Below are 25,591 nucleotides of genomic sequence, written 5' to 3' on the forward strand. Positions count from 1 at the left end.
TAGTACTTAATTATTATTTATTTTTATTAAAAGTTATCTCAGAATTTTTTCTGAAAAAGTATGTGTATAAAAATCTACACCATTTTCTCTATTTTACTGACACTATAACTGAATCAAACTGAACTATAAATAAATATATCTTCCATCCACTTGTGAAATAGCCTTGTTTCTCAATAAGACTTTGAACAAAAATATGAAAATACACTATGGAGACTCCATAATGAAAGAATCTACATTTGGAGGCAAGTATATTCTACTCCCCTCTAGGCTTCATATAAATAAATATCAAACGAATCACTGAGAACTCTATCATTTAGCCATCAAAATACCTGTATCCACTGGTTAGAGGAACACCAGATTTTTTCCAGTAGACATGGGGCTTTGGGTTGCCGCCAACCTGACATTCAAACACAATTCTTCCACCTTCCACCAGTTTCTGGACCACTGGTTTTGTAATGAAGAAAGGAGCAGCAGGTTCTCCTGGCTCTGCTCGTTCCTCTGTGATGCTAGTATCGGTCATTACCACATCTCTTGACTCCACAAAGCTGGAAAGAGAATTTCTATCATATTAGCTTCAAAATTGCAATTTTCCAGTACTAAAGAGACTGAAAAATAAAAACTGTACATTTGACTTTTGAGCAAAGCAGGGGGTTAGGAGTACTGACCTCACGCAGTTGAAAATCCACATTTAACTTTAACTCGAAAGTCTGCCCAGGATTCGCAGCTGCAGATTCAACCAACCTCAGATTGAAAACAGTATTTTCAATCCACGGTTGGGAATCTGCTGTTGGGAATGTGAAAATACTGTTTTTGTTCCCTGGTCGATTGAATCCACAGATGTGAAACCCGTGGAAATGAAAGTCTGACTATATTTATTGAAAAAAATAAGTGGACCCATGTGGTTCAAACCCATGTTGTTCAAGGGCCAACTAGAACAAAAGCTAGTTGGCAAAAGCTAATTAGCAAAAGAATGTTTTACCGTTTCTCTTCTTGTGTAAATTTCTCAGTCGCGGCTGTGGTTTCCTTTTCGAACTCTTCTGACACTGGAAGAAGATAGAAATTTCTCTTTTAAGTTAGGCATTTAGTCCATTTTGTTAGTGACTTCTGCTTAGCATGACAATTAAGTTGTCTTTACAATCTACGCCCCAATTCCGGAAGGGGCCATCATTATGAAGTATGGAGAAATTGTATTGTGGGAAGTGTCAGCTGAGAAGTGAGGAATGAGAGTGATGGCATGTACAGAAGGGTGGTGGGCGTGTGGCACTAACCCTGCACAGCTAGGTAGCAGGATGTGCTGACAGTCCCAGCCTCGTTCACAGCACTGCAAGTAAATCGCCCGCTGTCTTCTGCAAAGGCTTCACGAATCATAAGACGAGCGATTCCACTCTGGAAGGTTATCTGGAAATCAATGGAACTTTCTATTTGGTAGTCTTCCCTGTACCAAGTCACTTTTGGGGATGGGTATCCAGAGATGTGACACTCCAAGGTGACGGATTCACCTTCTATAACAGTCACATTTTTTAAGCCCTGAAGAGAGAAGAAAAAGAATATAGTATTGGTATATGTGCATATTTATTTATCATCTCCATATGTTATAGCAAATGTGGGGGTTTGAACTTGTATATTTTAATTGCCATAAATTTTTTTTTTTTTTCAAATTAGTACTCTGGAAATACTAGTATCGAGACTCCTTTGGAATTTGGAATATTCCAAAGTTGAGATAAATGCAAGGCGTTTGTTTTCTAGTTGGTAAGATGGAATTCTTTTAATAAGATATACTGGGGCAACTCTGTACCCTTGTGATGCTCACATATTCAAATCTTAACAAAGCTTGAAGGCTCAGCAGCAAATGCTACCTCTTCGACAAAGCTTTCCATGCTATCGCCAATTGGAAGTAATCTATGCTTTCTCTGGATCCTCCCTCTGTTGAGGTGTTTATCACCTTCTATATTTTTACCTTTCTTTTTTATGTATAATTTCTCTGATAATAAGGCAAAGACTTCAGATACCTGAATTTGTCTTTATATATCTCCATATTCGTTTCAATAATGCCTTAGACATAATAGAAACTCACTAAATCTGTTGACTACATGACTGATGGTTGTCACATAGAATTCCCGTTTTCTTTGCTAAATAGTACATGGTTTTAAAATTAGCATTTGTAAACTACTAATGCCATTTTCCAGTTTGAGAACTGATCTTTGCACATATTAAAACTATTTGTACCAGGTACTCATATGGTCCAACGCAATCAACTTTTTCACTCACCGAGACCAAAGTTGGTGGAGTAACAGGGATTTCAACAGGTGCAGGTACTCTTGCTGTTTCTGTTACCTACGAATTTTACAAAGGATGTTACAAAATACCCATGAAATTAGGGGAAATTTCATAAACTTTTCACACATGCAAAATCAGAAAATAATTTGAGAAAAAGAGCTCTGACACACTAAAATTAAGTTTGAGTATAGTAAAAGAGAAGGGCAAGACGCTTGGATGACTACTTCTGTAGTACAGACTGCGGAATGTCTGGCCCTGATTGATAGGGAGGGATCAAACAATGGAGTGCAAGTCAGTGACCAACCTTGGTTTCACGCCCATGAAGTACTTCGAAGCGCTCTTCACGGACTGTGCTACCAGTGATGCTCACCCCTACTTCCTTTTTCACTGCAATGCCAGCTTGACTCCTGTAAGTCTCTGGTGTGTCAGTGAAGGGGAACTGGGGTGAGGGGGTGGGCTCTGCTCTCACTCTGGTCTCAGCAGGCTTCACAGTAGGTGCCTTCACTGATTTGGTGATCTTCTGAGCAGAGGATGTGGCTGACAACTCTTTTTGTAATGTGGCAATAGCACTTCCTGCTATTGATGCCTAAATGGAAATGAAGTTAGAAAATAAAGTCACTTAACTGTCATTTGAGTCATCATTTAGAAGTGCTTCGCCACTAGCATTCCTGTGGTGACTCTGAGTCTATTTTCTATATGGTCTGTTTTTTTTTTTTTTTTTAAATGTTTCATTATCACTCTTAGAGTTAGTGAAAAGTCAGAGATAAGCCAGTTCTAAAGCTCATTGTCATTCCTGCCACTTTGTAAACTATGTTGAAAATATATTTTTTAAAGAGTCGTATTAAGAACTCCTTATTTTACACTCTCATCATAAAGGGACGAGGGTCTCCTAAAGCTCAGTCATGAATTTTTATTTAACCATCCCAGTGAATACTGCACTTGAAAATATTACAGTGAGAAATTCAAAATTGAGAAATTACTAAAATACTTGAAAAATTCCAAGAACTACTTTAAAATAGCACATTTAGGTTTCAGCCACAAATCTGTTTGAAATGTGAAAATGGAGACATTCAGAAAAATAATTTAAAGGATTCCTTCCTGTTTTTTTTCTTTCTGTTGTTGTCTATGATTATTTAGTTTCAATAGTAAATTGGGACTATCCCAAATATAGGTATTAAATGTAATCTTCAATTCTTTGAAGTCATACAAGATTTGGATTCTATGTCTTGAATGTGTATAATAAAAATAATAGTGACGAATATTGAGGGTTATTATGTGCTGCCAACTTGCTAAGGTTTTTATATGCGTTAACTTGCCCCCGATGACAGAGCTAATAAAGGCAGAGCTAGGACACTAATTCAGGGCTGTTTGACTCCACAGTCCAACCTGACCACCACAGAACACCACTTCTCCATCTTGCTATATTGAGTACATAAATATATCATTTCTCAGTATCTGTCTTTAGTATTGATATACATTCTTGATTAAGTTATTCTGAAATGTCTTATAGCACAAGGGAAAGTAAACTGTGTAATATACCACCTTTTACAAAATGTGGAACAGGGAGAAGCATGCATGAATTTGTGTCTCTTCAGAGGTGTAAGATAACTACCTGCTTGCTACTCTAGGCTCACCCTGCAGGGAAACTAAACTTGAGGGGCTCTGAGTTCACCATGAATACACATAGACATTACTAAAAAAAGTCCACACTGGCTTGTGTCAAGATACTCCACATCACGCCTTACTTATTTTTTTGAACTAAACATTTCTTTGTCATGCTCTATAACTTCTTACCTCATATCCATGTTCTGTCTTAGGAACGGAAATTTTTGAAACAGTAAAATGAGGGCTTGCTGTACGGGGGCGTTTATCCACATGGACTAATCTTTCAGTTGTTAGATCTGTAGTTTTCTGAATCTGCATTGAAATGAAACTCAGTGATACCACTGTTCACCAGATGACCACAGCAGTTAAGCTTGCTTTCCCATGAATAGGGTGAAATATCAGTAGGTGCAGACTCACCTGTGATGATATATGCATTCCCATTTGATCAGTAGTTGTGATATGAGTCTCAGAAGGAGCTTGGATCACTCTAGGCTTGACTGCTTTAGGGACAACCTGGGGTTCTGAGGCTGGACGCTGGGGATGCTCAACTACCTTTGTGGCGGAAACATGCTCCTTATATCCATATTCTAACGTGGCCTGCTGAGCATATGATTCTTCAAGATGCCCGGGTTCTCTGGGCTCTCTGACACGGGCCTGGTCTACTGCAGCAACAACTGTTGCTACAGCTTCCGCCTTTTTCCCATCGTCCACCTGGAGACAAGGTTTCCAGAATTAATACATAGCAATGTCAAAGTCAGGTTGGGACATCTCCTCCTAAGATAGTCATCAAGAACAGACAAATGCCTAAAGGCATGATAGTCAGATGGCACCCATGTTATATAGCTATGTTAATGTCTCCAAAAATATAACTCATGGATGCATTTAGGACCTTAATGTTTCATTGATTATTGTGATGTGTAGACATCTAGTTAGTGTATCTAGTTAGATACACTCTATATACATCCGCTTATTTAGACTAGACATCAAACCACACACATACAACATAGGACAGCACACTGTGTGTATAAAATACTAAGAAGATTTTGAGTTTTTCTAAGATTATATATGAGGCAGTCAATTAGCACTTGGGAGATCAGAACTTTGAAGGTGATGATATATGCATTCCCATTTGATGGGAATTTGATATATGCATTCCCAACTAATTATTTTTATTATCTTCTTGATCATTTAGTCTCGTGTTGACACAATGACGGCGATGATAAAAATCTACTCAAATACCATCATAAACCCATTAAGAAGAATCAGTTGCTACAAAGTTGTACAGTTACATGCAAATCTGAGACAACATGAAAGCTCATGAACACACAGTGAGGCATATTAATTTACTTATGATTCCCTAGGGATAAGAATTTTTTAATCTATTAGAAAATATTGCTCTTAAAATATATAAATGAAGATGCTGTGATTAAAGTGAAAAAGTGTTATCATATTTGGATTTAAGAGAACAAACTTTCACAGTGAAGTTCAATTTACTGTCATTCTTACTAGGAGTTAAAAGGAAGAAGAAAACAGAAATGTTTTCTCATTTCCATGAATCTGATTAACATAAATGGGAACATATTTTGCAAAGGAGTTTTCTTTTAAAGAAGGCAAATCAGCTGTTGTGGCTTACATGTTATGATTCTATGTAATACTTGGAAAGAGTATATTGAAAAAATCAAATTGCCATATCCATCAGTGCTCTTTAAAAGTAATGCTGGAATATTTTATTTATGTGCAGTTTGCTTTTCTTCTGAAAATAGAATCTAGATTGCATCTGAAATGTTTTTCAAGAATGCTACCTGTATATCTGTTAAAATTATTATCTGAACCATTTAAGATAAAAATGAAGGGATTTTTGAGATGGAATTGGGCCTTTAGTGATCACGGGCTTTATCCAGTGCTTCCTTCTAAGAAGCCACAATCTAATTAATCCGCCTTGAAGAATTACAAATGCCATCTTCAGATTGCATTTGAGAAGAAACTGTAAAATATATGTGAAGCTTAGGTGAGTTAAGTATGTTCATCTGTTTATTTGTTTCTTTATTTTTTAAGCCATATAGTCTATTAGTTGACTTTAATTTTACAGATTTTAAAAACATGTTAACATCTTCACAGATTATATATATTATATAATGTATAAATTCTTATATATTGTATACTATTTATTATCTCATATATTTTATATATCTCTCTCTATATTTTATATATCTCTATAGATAATACATAGTATACAATATATAAATAATACATAGTATACAATATATAAGATAATTTATACATTATATAATATATAATGTATAAACACTTGTAGAGTGTTTGCATTTACATTATATGTCATTTGAACCTTTCAACCAATCTGTGAGGTAGTAAGGTTGAGTTTTAGTTTTATTTTAACGATGAGAAACTCAGGCTCAAAGAAATTGTCATTTGCCAACTGAAATATATAGATCTTGCTCTTAATTTAAAACTTACACAAGAAAGAGTCTTAATTACAGTAGAATATTGTAAATTGGGGAAACATTTGTATACTTTTTTCCTGCGTTAATGTATATCAAATTCATACACTTATGCTGTTTGGTGGACGACTAAAAATGCATACTCTATGCTGGTAGCTGCTTTTATTTCTTAGTGGACTCTAACGTTCCTCATGTTTCTGGAACCTAGGTAAGCCAAGAATGAAAGTTGGACAAGGAGACCCAAACTCATACAGTTAAATGCTGATAATTAATTTAGGAGACACAAAGAAAAGTATTATTTAGTCTCGCTTTTCACAACTAGAAATGTTAACTTCCACTGGAGGAACTGGACTGAACTTAACAGTCTCTTTAATGTTTTGTTGATCAGTTAAACAATTAAATGGAACACCAGGAGCAAAACGACTCATGATGAATGAAAAGTTATGACAGATGATGAAATGGGATGAAACAATGGTTTTCACCTCCACAGCATCAGTTTTCATCTCCTCACGAATAAGATGTATTTGTTCTTGCTTAATAGCAAATCCTTCTCTAGTCCTTGGCAGTGTGGCTGGTTCAGTAGATTTTGCAGTAGTAACTATTACTTTGGGCATAGACATTTTTTCAGTTTCCATTCTTAGCTAATTTTTAACAACAAAAATAAGATAATCAAATTTATGTATGGGATTCAGATAAAAATTCAAATATAATCACTCATGAAGTATGTTATATATTAGAATTTCTCTCATTGATAAGACTTCTGAAAGGCTGATATGCCATTCAGTAAGTGTTTAAAAGTTGATCTTAAATCATGTCTTAGAAAAAAGAAAAACCAAAAAGGTAGAGATAGAAACAACACAGAGAAATACAGACAGGACTCAACCATGATGCTAAAAGAATTGAAAAACTTTCATTGCAATTTTCAAACACCGTATAAGCAATTACGAATAAAATTAGGTAAATAGCTCATTTGGGGTAGATGACAAAGTCATGGGAAATAAGATAATATGAAATATGGAAATTTCAGAGCTACAAACAACCTTTTCATGGCATATGTGTATTTATTCTGGTTGGATAATTCCTTTCTAGATTTTAATATTGTATTTTGGTTAGCTTTAGTGGGACTACTACAGCAGGCACTAATTTTCTCAGCTTCTTTTCTCATCTCATATTTACAGGGGGAAAAAGATAATTTTACACATGAAGAAAATTACAGGTAATTTCCTGAAGTAAGTCTATGATCTTCAACATAATTTACTGAATTTAATGCCCCTCTCAAAACAGACATCTTCTTGACAGTAAGATTTATCATTTACATATATATATTTAATGTTCGTGGAGTTTATTAAAATTAGCCTGCATGCACTTTTAATCACCACCTTCTGGAGAATTTCTAGATGTTAATAATAAAAAATGGAAAATAATAGTGAAAAGATCAGTGGGGAAAGGATTATGTAATAATATTAACAATAATAAATAATTTGGCGTTTCAGTTTCCAATTGTTTAATCATTTAAAATATAAATAGGTTAATAGTGTCTCATACATAAGAAATTCTAAGATTTGTCATTAAGGTGTTATAATAAGGATTTCACACTTGGAATAGTCACCTTTCCATGAGTAACTTGGATTTGTTCTTGTCTAGCAGCCATTCCTTCTCTAGTTCTCAGTATTGTTTCTTGTTCTTTGGCTTTAGCAGTAGCAACTGCTATTGTAGACAAGGCAGTTTTCTCAGCTTCCTTTCTCATCTGATTATTACAGTAAAATGAAGGTTTAAATTGCGTAGGACTTCAGACACACATGGTATGACCCGTTCCCCCCCACCGCCAGTGGAGATGCAAGATAAGTTATTCAGGGTTAAATACACAAGAGAAGTTAACTTTTGCTTGACAATGTTTGCACACACTGACTAGGAATCGCAAAACTTAAAAATGTTAGCTATAAAAAAAAACTCCAGATGCTTCCATTTACGTTTTTTTTTTTTTTTAAAAAATCAGGCTAAAAAATGCTAATCTTCATGCAAAAAACAATGATGAATAAAGTGAATTATAAATGTTACAGATGGATGAAAATCAAATGTGCAGATAAAGTGAAGGGTAAGCAGTCACACATTTACCATTTTCTTTTAGTTTGGGATTCAAAAAGGAAAATACAGATTAATAATTCATACCACATCATAGTTAATGATTTACTAGAAGTCAGTTTAAAGGTGAACTTTTCTCATCTCACATATCAGTATTCACCTTTTCCTGAGTTATTTGAACTTGCTCTCTTTTGGTAGTGATGCCTTCTCTACTTCTTGACACTAAATCTTGTTCTTTGACTTTGGGTGTGGCCACTATGACTCTAGGTACCACTGTTTTCCTAGTTTCTTTCATTTTCTGGTCATATGATAAAAAAAAAAATGAGAAAATGGTCATTAAATTCCAAACAGCCTCTAATAAAAGAAACTTAAGACAAAACTGAGAAAGGAAGCAAAATTTCTTTCTGGTCAAGACATTTTAATCACACTTAAATATATCATTTGAGTTGCTCTGATAATCCATACTGCTTCATTAGTAAAAATATCAATAAAAAGTTCAGTCTAGAATTAAAAAAGTGTGATTAGCAATAAAAGAATCAAGGATGCATTTCTCTTTCTCACATTATATTTGTACACTGGAGTCTGCTTCAATAGGAAGGTATTATGGTGAATTATAATATCATATTAGTAACAGTCCAAAGAAAATCTGAAGGTTAGGAATGAAAAGTGGCAGTGAAAGCTAGATAGGTGGCAAAAAGCTCTTGAGAGGTCTTGAAGTTCTATTTGAGTTATAAGAAGAAGTGAAAAAGTGATGATTAAAACCCATGATGAAAATGTAGGTGGCTCGCAAATGAAATGATACAAGAGTGAATTTCACACCGGCAGTAAGTCATCACCTTTTCATGAGTTATGTGCATTTGATCTCGTATGGTAATTTCTTCTTGAGCTCCCAAAATTGTTTCTTGTTTTGTGGGCTTTGCAGTGGCAACTACCAGTGCAGCAGTTGTCTCAGCTTCCTGTCTCATCTGATTTTCAGAGTAAAATAAAGATTTGAGTTTCAAAAGGCACAAAAGAAATGTCAAGATATCCTTGTAACACTCAGGAGAACACAGAACGCTTAGTGGTGAAGAGAAAATATCACGTATCCATTCTAAGGGCCTACACTTGTATTTAAAATCGAGACTTTGGTTTTCCTGAGGAATGAGCTTCTTTATGGCCTACCTGTCCCTTAACAAACTGTCCTAGGACTGAAAAAGTCTGATCTTTGAGACAGTGACATGTTATGAAACCCAGTGAGTGGCCACTGGCAAATGGCTGGAAAACTATAGTCACCAGCAATGCAATGGCAAGAGGGATTTTTATGCCCTTGATTATGCCAAGTAGAATTCTTGTGCATTCAAAGTCTCTCACTATAAGGAGAGGGAAATTCATCCAACAGCTGCTGACTAGCTTTTCAAGTATATAGTTTTCTTAGGTGGACTTTTTAAAAAAAGTAGATCTGGGATCAGCAAAGAGCTTGAGATCAAGAAAGTGAACACAACGCCTCTCCACCCCCCTTTATCCCCCCAATATGAAAGAATTCAAAATATATGCCTGTTTTCTTGCACTTTAAGGTTTGATTTCACATATGGGCAAGAAGGGGATTTTAGTGACATTGAAGGATGTTCTCACATCTCTCTAAGGCACAAACACAGAAAACACTTCTAGGCTACCGTTTATCACTAATTAGGTCACTTTCCTGAAGAAGTACTGTTCTCCCCTGATGCCCAGCATTTCCTCACTTTCTCTTGATATTTAGTTGGAGTGTTCATCACTGGTGTGTATGTGCACGTGTGTGTCTTATATGTAGTTTGTGTGTTGCAACCTAAGTGACTGAGGGCTCAGGCTATGCATGAAAAAACTGTGCACTGGTGGGTAACTGGACTGGCATGAGAGCTACCTTCTATTTAAGTGTGTTCTAAAAATGTTATAGATGTGACCTAAACTGTTCTAAAAGATAATCTCCCCAAAACTGATCGATTGAGAGGAAAATCATGCAATGAGAACATGAAAGAGTTTCAATACTAGACACAGAGAAATGACAAAAGAACATACACGAAAGACTCCTCCATTTTAAGGTTTTGATTATAGGATACATGCAACTGGCTGGAATGTATTTGCCAATGAACTACAAGGTATTTACAAAATTGAACTTACTGTTTCTTGAGTTATTTGTTTTTGTTCTTGCTTTGTAGTAACTTCTCCAGAAATTCTAGTTTCTTGTTCTTTAGCTTTAGTTGTGGAAATTACTACTTTTGGTACATATGCTTTTTCAGTTTCTTTTCTTATCTGAAAGTAATGATAAAAACAAAACCTTATTGTCTCCTGCTCTCTAATGGAAGTGACATAATATTTATTGAATATAACAAAATAGGAATTCGAAGAAGTAAAATCCTTTTTCTGCAGATATCACTAAATAAAATACATCATCTCATTTTCATTAACATGACCATGCTATTTTTTCTGTCTAAACCATAACTTAAGCTGCTTAGAGAAAAAAAGTTGGATTCAACAGTGTTTGCTTTGAATCAGACAGTTGCCATCTTCCTTGGAAAAGACATCCAATTTTTATAAATAGATATATGGCAATATTATCCCATGCTACCTCTGTCATCTAAAAGTGATCTTAGAGCATAGGATATTAAAATGGAAGGCCTTAGAAGAATTTTGTCTTATCCTTTTATATATGAGAAATCAAGTATGAACAATCGAAAATCTGCATTTATACAATATTTTTGCTTTGAAAAATTTCCTAAATATTCTGATGGTTTGAAAATATCGAGACTTACTTTTCTGAAGTTGAGACATTATGGGGAAAAAAGTTTTGTATATATCCCAGGCAAAATGTTTTCCAGTTCCTTAACCCCTGAAGAATATTGCATTGGATCTGGATGCCAGAGGGGAATGTGTTGGGGTGGGGGCTGGGGTGAAGATCTCCCTGTTTGCCTCTCTGCCATTCTCAGACATCATCACTAAAATTTAGCATCTCAGGGTTGAAAGAAACTTGGAAGTTCTTCCTCTCAAACCACTTAGCTGACAATTGTTTCCATTGGCCAACAGCCCTACCAACTGGCCTTATCTAATCTGTCCTTGAATTCCTCCAATTATGGGCTGCCCTTTTTACTTTTTCTGATCATCTGACCTAAGAAGGTTGTGCTGTACATCCCACTCAGATCTATATTCGAGTGTTCTCCCAAAGAGTCAGGAATCAGTTATTAAGCTATTTTCAAAGCAACGTGTGTCCAGTGTTTGTTTCCACTCTTCCTTGTTCTTACCTTAGCATCGATTTTTCTTTCTGGTTTTACCTCCCTCACAGTCACATATTTAGGTAGTGTATCCCTAGGTCAATGTAGATGAGACTCGTTTCTACTCCCAGTGTGTGTTCACAGAGATACCTTTGTCTACAGACATATCTTTGTCTACACGAGGGAAGAATTTGGTGATTCTAAGGGACTTTAGTATCCAGGACCCAGGAATAAGGGGATTTTATTAGTGTGGTAACAGTCATATTGCCCAAGAAACAACACCCTTCACAGTAAACATTATTATATGTGTTGACATAGGTAACAACAACAATAATTTCACATCAAAAGCTATTTCACCTGTTCGTGAGTTACGTGCACCTGCTCTTGTTTTGTTGTAATTACTTCTCTGGTTCTTGATTTCAATTCTTGTTCCTTGGCTTTATCGGCAGCCACTACTACCTTAGTTATAGCAGTCTTCTCTGCCTCCTTTCTCATCTGATTTTCATACGAGAAAGGGAGAAAATACTTTAATGCACCTTATATAAAAAGTTACAATAATAAATCAGGATAAAGACATAAATGTCACACAAGAGAGGATAAGGAGGAAAGCTTAGAGTGATTTTAAACTACAACAGAAAATCTACTCAAATATGAGGTGGGAAATTATCCTGGATTTATAACACATTTCAGCCATGGATCAAGTGTCAGGTTTATTTTGAGGAAAGTAAAAGCAAAGGTCTTTGGGGGAAGCTTAGAGAAAAGTAATGTCTGCCCTGAAATAATGGTTTCCATGCCTGGCTCTTGGAGTGCCTGAGCTCTGTTTGGATGGACTGGTCTAGAACTCCAGTGCTGAACACACACACAGACACACACACACACACACACACAGCTCTTGGAGTGCCTCAGCTCTGTTTGGATGGACTGGTCTAGAACTACAGTGCTGAACACACACACACACACACACATACACACACACACACACCTGCCTTGTGTAGCTAACTTCCTCCGCCACCCTGTGCTGCGTGGACCCAGGAACGCTTAGTACTTTGAACACCTTGTCTAACCTCCTATATTGACTTTCTGATAGTAAACTCGCCTGCCCACCTACTTGACATAGCCCAGGTACACTAACGGTTTTTACATCTTGAAAGCCTTTGGTGTCTCAGACCACCTTTTGCTCAGAAAGTCCTAAAGTCTGGGCCATGTCGGGCTCAGGGCTGTCTTCAAAATGAATTGAGCATTGGCTCATTGTGAGGTCTCTGCACACAACGCCCAGCCTGGCTGGACTAACGCATACCTGTTCTTGAGCAGGTTGGATGTGCATAGCAGTCGTGGTTGTCCTCTGAGCAGTCTGCTCTACAGCGCTGATAACTGGTTCTCTCACTCTGGCCATATCAACGGCAGCAACGACAGTCGCAACAGCTGCACTTTTGTCAGTTTCTTGTTTCACCTGGATTAGAAGTGACCGAGTACATTACTTTTTAAAATGGCATATCCAATAGAAAATACAAAAACACAGTACTTATTTACCTAGAGTAAAATATACACGTGCGTAAGCATTTGTCATTGCTGAAAGAGATATGGTATGACTCGTTAAAACCTATATTTTATAAAAACCTCACAGATAAGAGCCTTTGTCCTAATTAAAAACGTTTTAACAAAGCAGGAAACAAATTTGGTTTTCAGTTTCTGTTACATTCTTATGTCTATATGTACTACCTATACAGACTGAGTTTTATGATAGGATTCTGGTGGGAAAACCCAGAATGTGAAAGGAAGGAAAATGAAACAAAACAGCTCTGGCAAGTACCTCTGTAGCACCAGTAGCGACGGCCCCTGCAGCGAAGGTAGCGCTGGCCGACTTGCTGGCGGCAGCGCCTGCAGCTCCGCTGATGGTCATTTGCTCCTGGATCCCGTATCTCCCTTCCCATCTTTCTTCTGTTCTGATCTGAGTAGCGCTTGTCACCATAGTTTCTCTCATCTCAGCCTCAGATGAGGCCACAAAGCCCTCTTGCTTCCAAGGGGGAGGCACTTCCGGGCCTGAGACCGTGGTGGCTGTCTGAGTCTTACGCGTGAGTAATGGAGACTTAACAGATCTGATGGGGGACGTGGACGTGGAGATCCTCCCGGCTGGAGACACAGACCTGAAAACCAAACCGCAGAGGTCACAAACCCAAGACAAGGAACTCCTCTCTAGGCCATCAGATTTGAATAATGGAAGGAAAATCCGGAAGTGTTTAATTTAATGCACAGTTTTAAAATGTGTGCCTCGATAACCTATTCGGAGGCAAATAATGTACTTGAAAGTAATTTGTTTTAAATTTCAGTAAGCCTTATTCTCACCTTCCGTAACTCGAGAATCAGACTTAATTCTAAGGTAGAGAATTTTGTGCTCTGCATCACCATCTCACATTTTAAAAAGTCAAGACAGCAGAAAGTGTTTCCTTGAAATACAGCTTAAGAAAGGCCACAGCAAATACAGTAATCATAACTTTACATTTCTCTGTACTTCCAATTCTGGGAGGAGAGGGGATGTCAAATAGGTGTTGAACGAAGAAAGGTTTCTGCAATCAAAATGTTTGTGCGACTCTAGGCTAAACAAGTTAAATCTTTTTAATTTTCCTGTGGGACTTCACAATGCCTTGTCAATCTCCAGGCTAGGAGGATGTTTTCGCAGAACTTTTTGGGGTGTGGGCTGTGCAATGCACTTTGGAAACTGCTGTTACTGTCAACGTGTTGTGGATTGCTCTTTTAAACTTTCTCGATATTTGTTTACCCTCACCCTCATTGTACCCTTGGAGTTACACTGGTAACTGGTTAATCTGAAACCTAAGGACTCTTGATTTTTTTGATAAAGTGGCTTCCTCCAAAATTGTTTTTCTTGCTTTTTATGTATGTTCAAAGTTCAATAGCATAGCTGAAGAATCTGGCTGTTAAATCTTGGCATTTATAGACAAGAAGACTTCCTGATCTATAGCAATAATTCTAGGGTTTGGTCAAAATTTTAAGATAGTTTTACATAATTTAATTCTTAATCAATAGGTGTATTACATTTTTCCCTCTAGGTGGCAGCATTGCTTTATCATTGCATTTAACTACTGCTTATAGGAAAATGTTCATAATAGTATTCTAGTACTACATAGGGTATTTAACTTATACTGATCATAAGTGAAACAATTATTCTAATTAATTCTCAAGGTACAATTGATATCTGCTCAAAATTACAGAGTAACTGAATGGTATATTATAATATTAACCAGTTTCATGAAGAAATGAAATTTCTTTCATTAATCATTTTCTTGACAAAGGGTTTTTTTCTGGTGAAAATTAATTTACATTTTTTAAATGCAGTTTTAGTCAACTAAGCAGAGACTAGGGGAACATGTCTATATTTTGAAAGTGACTGCCTTGGAAATATAATAAAGACCAGTTTAGAATAATATAAGGTCTATGCCAATTGAAAAAAAGCAAAGCGACATGTACTTTCAAGTTTCAACCTGTGCCTTCTTCTTGTTGTACCTAGTAAAGGAGATTTAATTCAAAAAGAGTTAAACACATGATTAGCATGACTTGAGTGATTAGCAGCAGGTTGCAGATAGGCCCATAACTGTGAAAATCAATGTAATTTGAGTCATTTAGGGAAAGTGCTTATTTCTGCTCTTACAATAAAAAATAATCACCTGGTCACAGCTAGATACAATGCACCTTATTCAATGAAATATGTTTGCCTTACTCTACAACAAAAATTAAGGTTAAACCACGAGACATTTTAGGAAGTAACCTATCTTGGATAACCTTTATTTTCTCTGCAAATTGGTATTTTTATTTCTTAATTATTTTAAAGCAAATTTGGAGGGCTAAGTAATTGGGATTGTTATTAATGAACTCTCAGAACTGTTAAGACAGTCAACATGCTCCATGGAATCAGGGAACCTCTGTAATTCTAAATGACCCTTAGACTTAAATTTAAAATATGGTGAGGCAGTTATCTCCCCCAGAAATCACATTTGGCCTGTCTTGTGATTTCATGGTGTGCAAACTTGGGGTTAGCCTGATTCAGAATATTTTTTATATTTTGTTAGCTAGATATGTTTTTAAAACCGAGGTTTTTGTTCAAGACTTCATGTAGTGTTTGCCAATATGTTTAATTTTTAATTAAGTGGACAATATAATAAAGATTGGAAAATAGCTTTTTTTCATATATTTATTGGACATTTGCATTGCCTATTGTGTGAAATGCTTGTCTTCTGCAATTTGTATGTGTGTTGCTTGTTTTTTCCTTTAAAATTAATTTGTGGAAGCTTTTCGATACATTTGGTTTATTCTTTGTCATAATGTTACAAACATTTCCCCCAGATCTACTGTTTGCATTTTGCTTTTTTATGGGATTTTACTCAGCATCAATTTATAGAGTTGTGTAGATTATGCACTGTTTCTAGGTTTGTAGTGTCCACATTGTAGCCATCGTATGTTTGTTATAACACTTTTATGACAGAGGCAATGAAATATCTTGAGAAAGAGGCACCTTTAAAATGTTTTCACAAATGCCTATTTGATTTAGCCATGACTTTGCTTTTGTCATACATAAGTTTTTTATTTTTATGTAGTTGAATCTGTAGATCTATTTTGAAGGGCTCTCCTCCGTAAATGCTTCCCCAATTTTTTCTCATTGTTTTGGTTTTTATTTTTTAAGTTAGCTCTTTAGTCAAGCTGAGATTTATTTTGTAAATGGTTAATATGTCTTTTCTTCCAAATAGATAGCTAATTGCGCCAGCATTCTTTATTGAGTAAAATATCCTATCCCCACTGAACTTAAAGTTCATTTTGATTAAAAACTAAATTTCCTGGGTACTTAATTTATTTCTGGATGCTGTTCTGTTCCCCTGATGTATTTTTTATTCATTTACCAATACCATACTGTTTTCATTATAGTAACTTCACAATAAGTTTGAATATTTTTTAGGTCAACCATCCACTTATCATTCTTCTTTAGAAATTTTGCTTAGCAGGGGAACTTTCTCTAAATTTTAAAAATTCATTTAAATTGATCAAGAAACACTTTTTGTTTGCTCCAAAATTTGCACATTTTTTAGCTCACTATATTAAAAACCTCAACCTGTTTAGCCAAATCCCAAAGTTTTAAATCTGCTGTGGATTATTGACACTTGACTTTATAATTTCTGAGCCCTAATGATACACGCTCATTTTCTAAATATCTCCATATTAGCTAAGCATAGAAATTCATTTTACTTTTAGATAAAATAACACAAGCATATGCAAAATATTTAGAAAATTTTACTTATTATCAGAGCATAAGAATATATATAATTATTTTCTATTACAAGGTAGTTTCAACTAATTATCTCATTGAATCCTCACAACACACCTTGAGATCATTCTTATTGATTTTCCTTAATTTACAAATGACACAAGTAAGACCTTAAGCAAATTATTTAACTTCTTTTGCGTCAGTCACCTATATATAAAATTAAGGATGATAATTAGAAGTTTTTGTGAAAATTTAATAAAACAGTGTAAATAGAGTGCCAACTAAATGTCTAAAATAAGGTGGTCAATATATGCTAGTGACTAATTACTATAATGATTGGTAGCAAGTGATCAGGTTGATTGAATGTAGAGCTTCCAACCAATTCTATGCTGTTCTCATTTCACTGCGCTTTATCTTGGCCCCTAAAGCTGACGTTTATTAAATGATATACAAATAAGAATTCAGAAATAGAGTTCATAAAGTTCTCCAATTTACCTGTGGACAGTGAAAAATTGTGAAAATCATATTCAGTACCTTTTTGGTTTACCTCCTTGATCGCATGCTACATTTTTTATTGCTTTCTCCTATTCCTCTTCTTGTTGGATGAAACCTAATTCAAAAATATATGATGACCCGATCTCTTTTATAAGGCTTTACCTGACGGGAGATGGGGTGGGTGCCCGGACGTGTCTGACCGGGGAAGGGGAGTGTCTTATTGGCGATGGGGACTGCTGTCGAGCCAACTGTGCTTTGGTAGTAATGGATGGTGGTGTGGGAGACCTCGACTTTGGCTTAGGAGGTATCCTGGGAGGTGTTTTATGTGGCAGCTGTTGCCCAGTGGCACCATCTATGACCATCTCAACTGTTGCAATTGATCTGGCATCAAAGTGGGCTTCAATCTTCTGTAAAAAATAAAAACAAAGCCCATGTTGAGGAAGAAGTTGGTGAGGCAATAATCTGAAAGGCTTGAAAACTGACAGTATAGAAAAATACCTTTTCAATTCGGGTTTGTCTTGTTTCTGATATCTGAGCAGTCGAAACAATTGTCTTTGTCTTTTTAGCGGGTACTACTTCTTCACCTGTAGGAAGGGAAAGATAAGCATTTAGGAGTGGATATGATGTCTCATTTTAAAGGAATTGTTAATTCTGATTACAAAGGCAATAAAATTTTTTAGGTCCCAATGGAGGAAAATGCAGAAAGTTTTGGATTTTGTATGAATATAAATTAGGTTTAAAAATAGAAAATTGATCATTATTAGATAAAAATTTACTTAAAACCATTTTTTTTTAGAAAGTCCATTATTCGTCAATAACTTGAAAATGTAGATGTCAATTAAAATACTTTTCAATTTCTAATGGGTTGAATAACCACAGATTGCTTAAATGATTGTGACCTTCTGCCTAGAATCTCAGAGACTTTTCTTTTTCAGGGTTTTGAAAAGCGAGCTTTGATTTCAGCTCACAGCATCGCCAGGCCTCAGAGGAAAGGCAGGTGTACCCAGGCCTCACTTTGTCCTAAAGAAGCCCTTCCCTCTCCCTGTTCCTCAGCCTCCGGTACATACCTTGAACCAGCAATTCGGCAGTTGAAGTAGCTCTTCCAACGCTATTGGTGGCATTTACTGAATAGGTTCCGGAGTCTTCGGGGTATGCTTCTGCAATCAGTAAGCTGTAGAGGTCGCCTTCTTGTGAAATTTGAAAATCAAGGGAGCTCTGGATTTCAGCTCCATCCCGGTAGAACTTCACCACAGGTGTAGGGATTCCAGTCACTCTCACTTGGAGTCGCACTTGGCTTCCTTGTCTCACGGTCATGCTCTGCAGTCGTTGAGCGAAGTTAGGTGGTGCTGTCTCCGCTGCAGGGGGAGGAGAAAATCAGGACTGTCAGCTAGGGTGCTTCCAACAGGTTATTTTTAAACAACCACAGCTCTGATTCTAAAAACCTGTTGGCGACTCGCTGAACCTAACATCCTTGACTGTCCTTGAACCCAGCTCATCCAGCAGATGACAGCAAGAATGGAGCCAGGAGATGACAGAAGGGAATCCTGTCGCCATATTTTATTTTACTTGCATTGTTTTGTTTAGCATTTCTAGACCACCATATTAAAAAAAAAAAAAAAATTTAAAGAAAAAGCCTGGATCTTGTTACAACATTTCTAGAGAATCTGTCTGGCACTTCCTCCCAACCTCACATCTAGCACTGTGTTAACATGTTAAGATAACTTTTCATATTTCAGTAAGTTGCATTGAATGAATTCCAATACTTGGTGTGATGGGTGCACCTGTGACTTACAGAATCATTACATTTTAATTTAATTAAAAAACTCTAAATCGTTTCCAACTTGATCACTATTCAAATAACCCAAATATTTACTTGCATTTAAAATGTGAATCCAAATAATGACATGATTTAATGCTAGTTATGCTGCAGAAAGGGGATTTTTCTGGTTAATTATGTTGAAAGAAATTTTTTATGAGATAAATGTGAAGGGTGAATGGGATTAAGTTTGACATGTTTTTGAATAATAAACAGCAGATGCTGTCAACATTGTTGAGTATATGTTAATATTCATACCTGATGTTACCTGATGTGCCTTCTGTTTAGGTCAATTATAGCCCTATACTTGAACAATGCTAAAGGCATAGTTTATTGGATAAGCATATATAACATTCTACAGTTCTGAAGGATATTGTTATGTAATGAGTAAAGAAATACAATGTTGTGTGCATCAGTGTCTTCCCAGAAAGTAGAGGATGGAGAAAATGACAAAAGCCATGGAGATTGGTAATAACTTTTCCGGGGAAAAGTTTTCTAGGAATTTTTCCATTTGAATCATAAAGAAGTATTTGCCTTTTTCTGTGCATGTTTACTGTGAAATACTTTTAGAAATTGAAAGTAAATGAAGATTATTAAACTTTATAGCTTAGAGTAGTGTTTCTTAAATGGGTTGTTTGTGGATCATTTGCAGCAGAATCATTTAGGTGCTTGTTAAAAGTGTGAATTCCTAGATATATATATATTTCTTTAGTAGGTTTATAAACAAAGCTCCAAGCCTTTATACTTGCTTAGAAAAATAATTTTTAATATTTCCCTAATACACTTTTGTGTGTTTAATATGTGTGTAGAGGAACTTATTCTCAGCTACTCTTGGGCTGTATTTTGGGAGAAAAATAAAATTCCAAAGCAAACAACTTTGCTATCAATTCGGCCTCCAGTGGGCCTTTCTCTAGACTCAAGGGGCATTGACTTGTGCTCATAGCTTTGTGGATTTCCTTCCCCATGTCCTGGAGATGCCCTCCGGTGTGTGGGGGTCAGAAGACAGGCAGATCCCCTCCAGTCTACCTGTCACGAGAAGCTCAGCAGTACTAGTCGCTTGTCCAGATCCATTGGTGGCTCTCAGGGAGTATCGTCCACTGTTGGCTTTAGTCACGGCGGGGATCGTCAGTCTAGCGCGGCCATCGCTAAAGGAGATCTGCACGCCGGGCAGAGTGGAAGTGGAAATCACCTGGCCATCCCTAAACCAGCTCACCTCAGGAACTGGGAAACCTGGAGCACAAAGACAATTCATCTTTATGTTAGAGTGGGGCACTGCAAAGTCCTCGGCTCTGTCCTATTATGTTCACTGCCTTGTCCTAACCTGTAAAACTATCCCGAGTGTAAGGCTATTTAATTACAGTGAAAACTTGACAGCCCCACAATAAAAGTATAAATTTACAGACCATTAGGAATGTCTGTGGGTTCATGTAAAGGCCAGCACCTTCACTTTACATGGGAGGAAATAAGCCAAAAGAGGCTCAATGATTTTTCCAAGGTCCCTTGGCTATCAGTGGCACACAGAGGACTAGAATTTCCATCTCCTGCCCTCCTGCTAAGAGCAATTTAATAGACATCATTCAAATCATGAAAGGGATTTATAAAAGTGAAGAGCCAAGGAAACTTTGAAATAAAAAGTGACTGTTGTCCTCTTCGAAAACAAGTGAATATCAAAAGCAGTGAAGGGATCTAAAAGTTCTGCCTAACAAGCACGAGAGGACACGTTCATCTCTCTACCTCTGTGCTTTCAGGGATACTGTCTTCTTGAACTCTCTTGCCTTTCAAATGTGCAATCAATAAAAATGCCATTCCATGGAGAGGTAGGTTCTCATATAATAAGAGACGAAGCCAAACCTAGTCTTTCAGAACACTATGGCTTTGCTGGTAGAAAAGCTGAATTCTCTTCCCCATGATCAACTGTGGAGCTAAGAACTACATGTACATGGTTTGATGTTTTAAGTATGTTAAAACTTTGTGCAGTCAGGAAACATGAGGTAAATTCAGAGCATGGTTTATTTTGCACTGGCATGAAAGCTGATGATCTACTCTTCGACTGAGGAGATGAAGATAACCAAGAGAAAGTTTATTTTATTGTCCTTACATTAGCCAATCTCCTACTGTGGCCAAGGGAATAGTTTATTTGATTAATTCATGGGTATTAAGTATGTTCAGTGATGCTTTTCTAAGAATTTACTAGCACGTAATGTGAAGGAACAGGAAGCTATGAAGAAGCCAGATTTCACTACTCCACAAGCAGGCAAAATTCCCACTAAATCCATATGTGTTCTGCTCAGTTCGGAAGTTACTGAGCCTTACAAGATAAATCAGTGAATTATTTGGATCTATCAGAATTTATCATGCATGAGAAGAATTAAACTGGTGTCTATATACATATACGACAGAAAACGAAGAATGATTATATACTTATGCAATGTAAAATAAAGTGTTATCCAGTTATGAATAAGATTGGTACATAAAATAGAAAAGCAAAGAAAAGAGAAGGGAAAAGGAAATCTTACTCTATATCTTTATTACAAGCTGTAAAATGAAAAATATGGACAATGTGCTTATAGAGGTAGATCAAGCATGATTTTCAGTTAATCCATATAATTTTATATGACCAGTTATGATACTGCAGAAAGAGACAATACTGATTCAATAATTTTGAGATTATTTACACAATATAGTTTGTAGATTAACCCATTTTTTTTACAAGATGATAGGCCCCAGAAATCATGCATTTTATGGAACCATTCCTAAACCGAGCTATGAAGAAAAAGGATAAAAAGAAACAGAAGAATGTCCTTTTAAATAAAATTATAGGGTCATCATTTGTTTCTCTTTAATATATAGACCAGAGTGGCATATGTTATTTTTTTTATCATTTCAAAATAGTTGGAAAATCTTTTATTCACTAGATTCACTTAATAATGATTGAAAATAAAAGAATAAAATAACTAGAAGTTAGCTCATTAATGAAAGTTCTGTTTCTGAGAAAAGTCAGTTCTATTGTTATTTTCCATATAAACAATAGAGGCTTAGGCACACAGGAGGGTCAGCCCCAGGCTACCTGCCCAGCTGCTGGCCCCTATTGGGCTTAAGTTCTTGGCTTCTAGTCTGGCTCTGCAGCTGAACCCAAAAATAGAATGACCAAATCTCGTTCTACTTAACAGCCGATTCTGACAGCAATTTTAATCCAATGCTAATTATTTTGCTTTTTGGAATTATAAATATGAATAAAACATTTTCAAGTCATTATATTGTCAGATTGTGTCAGTACACCGTGGAATGGTATATCCTTATAATGACCCTTCCGTAGAGTTTGACCACTTTCACAAAGTGAAAGTAGGGCTTAAATGTGACATCAAGTCCTACAGCAAAGTTAGCTTATTGGGGAGGAGGCGAAGAAGCAAAGTGGTGGTGTGTTTGCTTACCACTAATGTGAGCCTCAAAGGTTGCGGTACTACCCTCCAGTACCACAACACTTTGTAACGGCTGCTTAAACGTCGGCGCTTGAGTGGTCATCTTTTCAGGCACTCTGAAAATGAAGAGAAAATAAATTAGAATGCCACAGCTAAGGGCTACTCTGGAGCTACTTTGTAATGACAAAGAAACACATCTTCCAAACAGATTGGCTCCATAGATCATCCGTGGGCCTAGTGTGATGGGCAGGCCTTCTCCTTTGTAGAAGGATTGATTTTGAACACTTGGCCTCTGAGTTTACTTGAAGGCTAACAGTAGCAAGTGTAAGGGAAATGAAAAAGAATTTAAGCAAGCAGAACAAAGAATGCACACTAGTGGTCAAAGAGGGAAGTTCAGGTTTGTCAAAGTTGGTATCTGGGTTAGAGTTGGAGAAAAGGCAAGCCTAAGTAAGTGGGGTGGGTAGCTGGGGTGGAGGGATAAGAATAATAAAAGAGATGTGAGGAAGTGTAAAATGAATCTTTGCATCAATTCAATGTTTGAGATACAATTATTAAAAAATATTTCTTTCCTACCAATATTTTTCACTCGCCGTATCTATATTTATAAAGTCGACATAGATTCAGGTATTTTTACTCTAAGTAATCTGGGCAATTCCTTAAAAAGTCATTGAAACTAAAAATTTGAACTTTGCAATTCTTTTTTTCCTAACTTGAAAAGGTCTGATAAGCCTTGTCAATTATGCAAATCTTTTATAGAAAGCATACAGTGCTTTCTATTTCTTAATGTTGTTTCATAGTGTAACTGTTTAATAAATGTTGCTACTGCTGAAGCAAATATTCAGGAAAATTTAAATTTAAGTAAGTAGGCCAAAATTTATTGTAGGTCTGAAAAAAAATGCTGACTCGAGTTCTTAATAAGGAACAATGCATGAACTCTAAAAAATGGAAGGCTAGCATGAAATGTAGATAAAGTGAAAAGATCTATGTTTTCATAACATAAATATTCAAAATCAAAGAGATGAATATGACATTTGCAGTTAGTACTTTGTCTATCAGTTTTAGAGAGATTGTGTGAAGAATATTCTGATTCATAAGTACCTTATTATTTAATGTGACTATTCTACTATTCTGATATAAAAGCAGATTCTCAATTGTCAATATATTCACTACTATATTTCAAAAATTGTCCGTTCATTAAAAGTTTTTGGAGCAATAATCTTTCTAGTGATAATTCTTTACATTATAGTAACTTAGTTGAAAGAAAACAAAACCAGAATTCTGAGACAATGAAATTTATATTTGGAAAATTCAAATAATATCCCAAAGTTTTTTTTTTGTGAAACTTTTGTCAAAAACTCTTTATTGTAGCATACTTTCAGGACAAATAACTTTTTGCGTCTTTTTCCGTTTACAAACTAATGCATCTTCTAAAAATAAATGTATCCTTCTATACCATTTATGTATTACAGATCTATGCATTTATGATTATTTGCAATTAGTAATCTAATTCCAGCCAGATGGAAAATCGAAGTGTACTTAGGAATTGAAAGTCTCTAAAACATTATTTCTTACTCTTCTTAGCATCAACATTTATTTCAAATCATATAATTTGATTGTCAGTCAAATTAAAATACATAATGAGATTCTGAGTATTTTAGAAAACAATTGTACAGATTTGCCCCCCAATTTTCTAAAAAGTATATTGCAATTAGTTGGCCTAAATTAGTCTTTTATTGTCTAGGTAAAATTTGTTGCTTTAGCGCTCACTCTTCAGAGGCCTTTGTCTAATTAGGACAGAAGGTATGCGTCTAAAATGTCATGCTCCCAAAATAAACGCTCCAGCATTGACTGACAGCAAGCAAGTGTTCTGTCACTGTCCTGCAACTGATAGCTCAGCAGCTGATTCCCTTAAAAAGTCATCAGGGTAGCTGATACCACATGCATTTATCAGAGCTATTCTTGGTGTGTCTCACTTATCACTGAGTAATATAACCTTGAACATTTTGGACAGGCAAAAAGAGTCTATAAAAGAAGGAAACATTTCAATCACCATTTTGGACCTCACTTTAACACTTTTAGAGTATTAGGTGCATTTAAGCAATGTGAATCGTTAACTGTGCTGACCCGCTAAAGCATTAAACTTCATAAAGAAAAATAGCCACGTACTTTAAAACAGAATTTAACAAGCAAATTTAAATAATAGATTGTCACCAGCAACGTGTAGTTAGGCAAACACCTCCACATAGACATTAGCATACAAAGATAAGCGGGGACTAGAAATCGATCTGAAAGGGACTCGACCATTAAAAAAAAGAAAAGATGCTGCTCACCTGATTTCTCAAGAGTGCCCAAAAAGGGTGGGACTAAGCCCAAGGTTGCTTCTGAAACGACGTCCTATCTAGAGTTGGTTTGTTCGACCATCTCTGACATGAATTGGTGAGCCTCTAAACTTAAAAACAAAACTACACAGTCAAGACTGTGTAGTTTTGCTTTTCTGTGCAATCCCTACACCCGAGGCGAGGCTGGGAATGCGCGACTGCTCAAGAACCAGGGTCTGGCCCTGCCCTTATATTTGCCAGATCTGCTGACAGCCCCACATCCTTAGGGCAGGGCCCTGGGTGATTGGCTCTCTTAGGAAAGCACGATGGAAGAGGGACCTATTTGGTCGTGTCACATACCACCTGTTCTTCTGATTGACAGTGTTAAATTTAGCACTTCAAAAGAGTCTTTACCAAGGAAATAGAACTGTATTTAAAGAATAACTGTGTTGAGGCTTAGAGAAGAGCATTTGTTGCTCATGTTAAAATCTGAAAACACAGATCTGAGGAGAATTTGTGACAATAGAAGACTTGTGGGCAGTCATAAAATAGCCTCAAATCTTAGGTCTCTGCCCTGTGAGTCAGGCCCCATTTCTGTCCCCTTCCCCCATAAAACCAACCAAATGG

General features: G+C 36.2%; 1 protein-coding gene across 1 annotated transcript in view; it reads right to left on the reverse strand.

Annotated features, from left to right (window-relative positions):
• The window catches only part of TTN (titin), a 266,736-nt gene extending 241,548 nt beyond the window's left edge, over window positions 1–25,188 (reverse strand). The window contains 20 exon segments of the mRNA XM_025039310.1: window positions 330–545; window positions 980–1,043; window positions 1,269–1,527; window positions 2,269–2,334; window positions 2,582–2,863; window positions 4,072–4,194; window positions 4,300–4,593; window positions 7,951–8,088; window positions 8,584–8,721; window positions 9,260–9,388; window positions 10,560–10,691; window positions 12,005–12,142; window positions 12,945–13,097; window positions 13,458–13,791; window positions 17,574–17,818; window positions 17,910–17,995; window positions 18,479–18,766; window positions 20,254–20,457; window positions 22,659–22,762; window positions 24,977–25,188. Coding sequence (XP_024895078.1) covers window positions 330–545; window positions 980–1,043; window positions 1,269–1,527; window positions 2,269–2,334; window positions 2,582–2,863; window positions 4,072–4,194; window positions 4,300–4,593; window positions 7,951–8,088; window positions 8,584–8,721; window positions 9,260–9,388; window positions 10,560–10,691; window positions 12,005–12,142; window positions 12,945–13,097; window positions 13,458–13,791; window positions 17,574–17,818; window positions 17,910–17,995; window positions 18,479–18,766; window positions 20,254–20,457; window positions 22,659–22,749 — 3,380 coding nt within the window. The 5' untranslated portion in view covers window positions 22,750–22,762; window positions 24,977–25,188.
• Between the last annotated feature and the right edge of the window lie 403 nt (window positions 25,189–25,591).

The sequence above is a fragment of the Pteropus alecto genome, unplaced genomic scaffold (genome assembly GCF_000325575.1).
Source record: "Pteropus alecto unplaced genomic scaffold, ASM32557v1 scaffold3, whole genome shotgun sequence".
In the NCBI taxonomy this organism is placed as follows: Eukaryota; Metazoa; Chordata; class Mammalia; order Chiroptera; family Pteropodidae; genus Pteropus; species Pteropus alecto.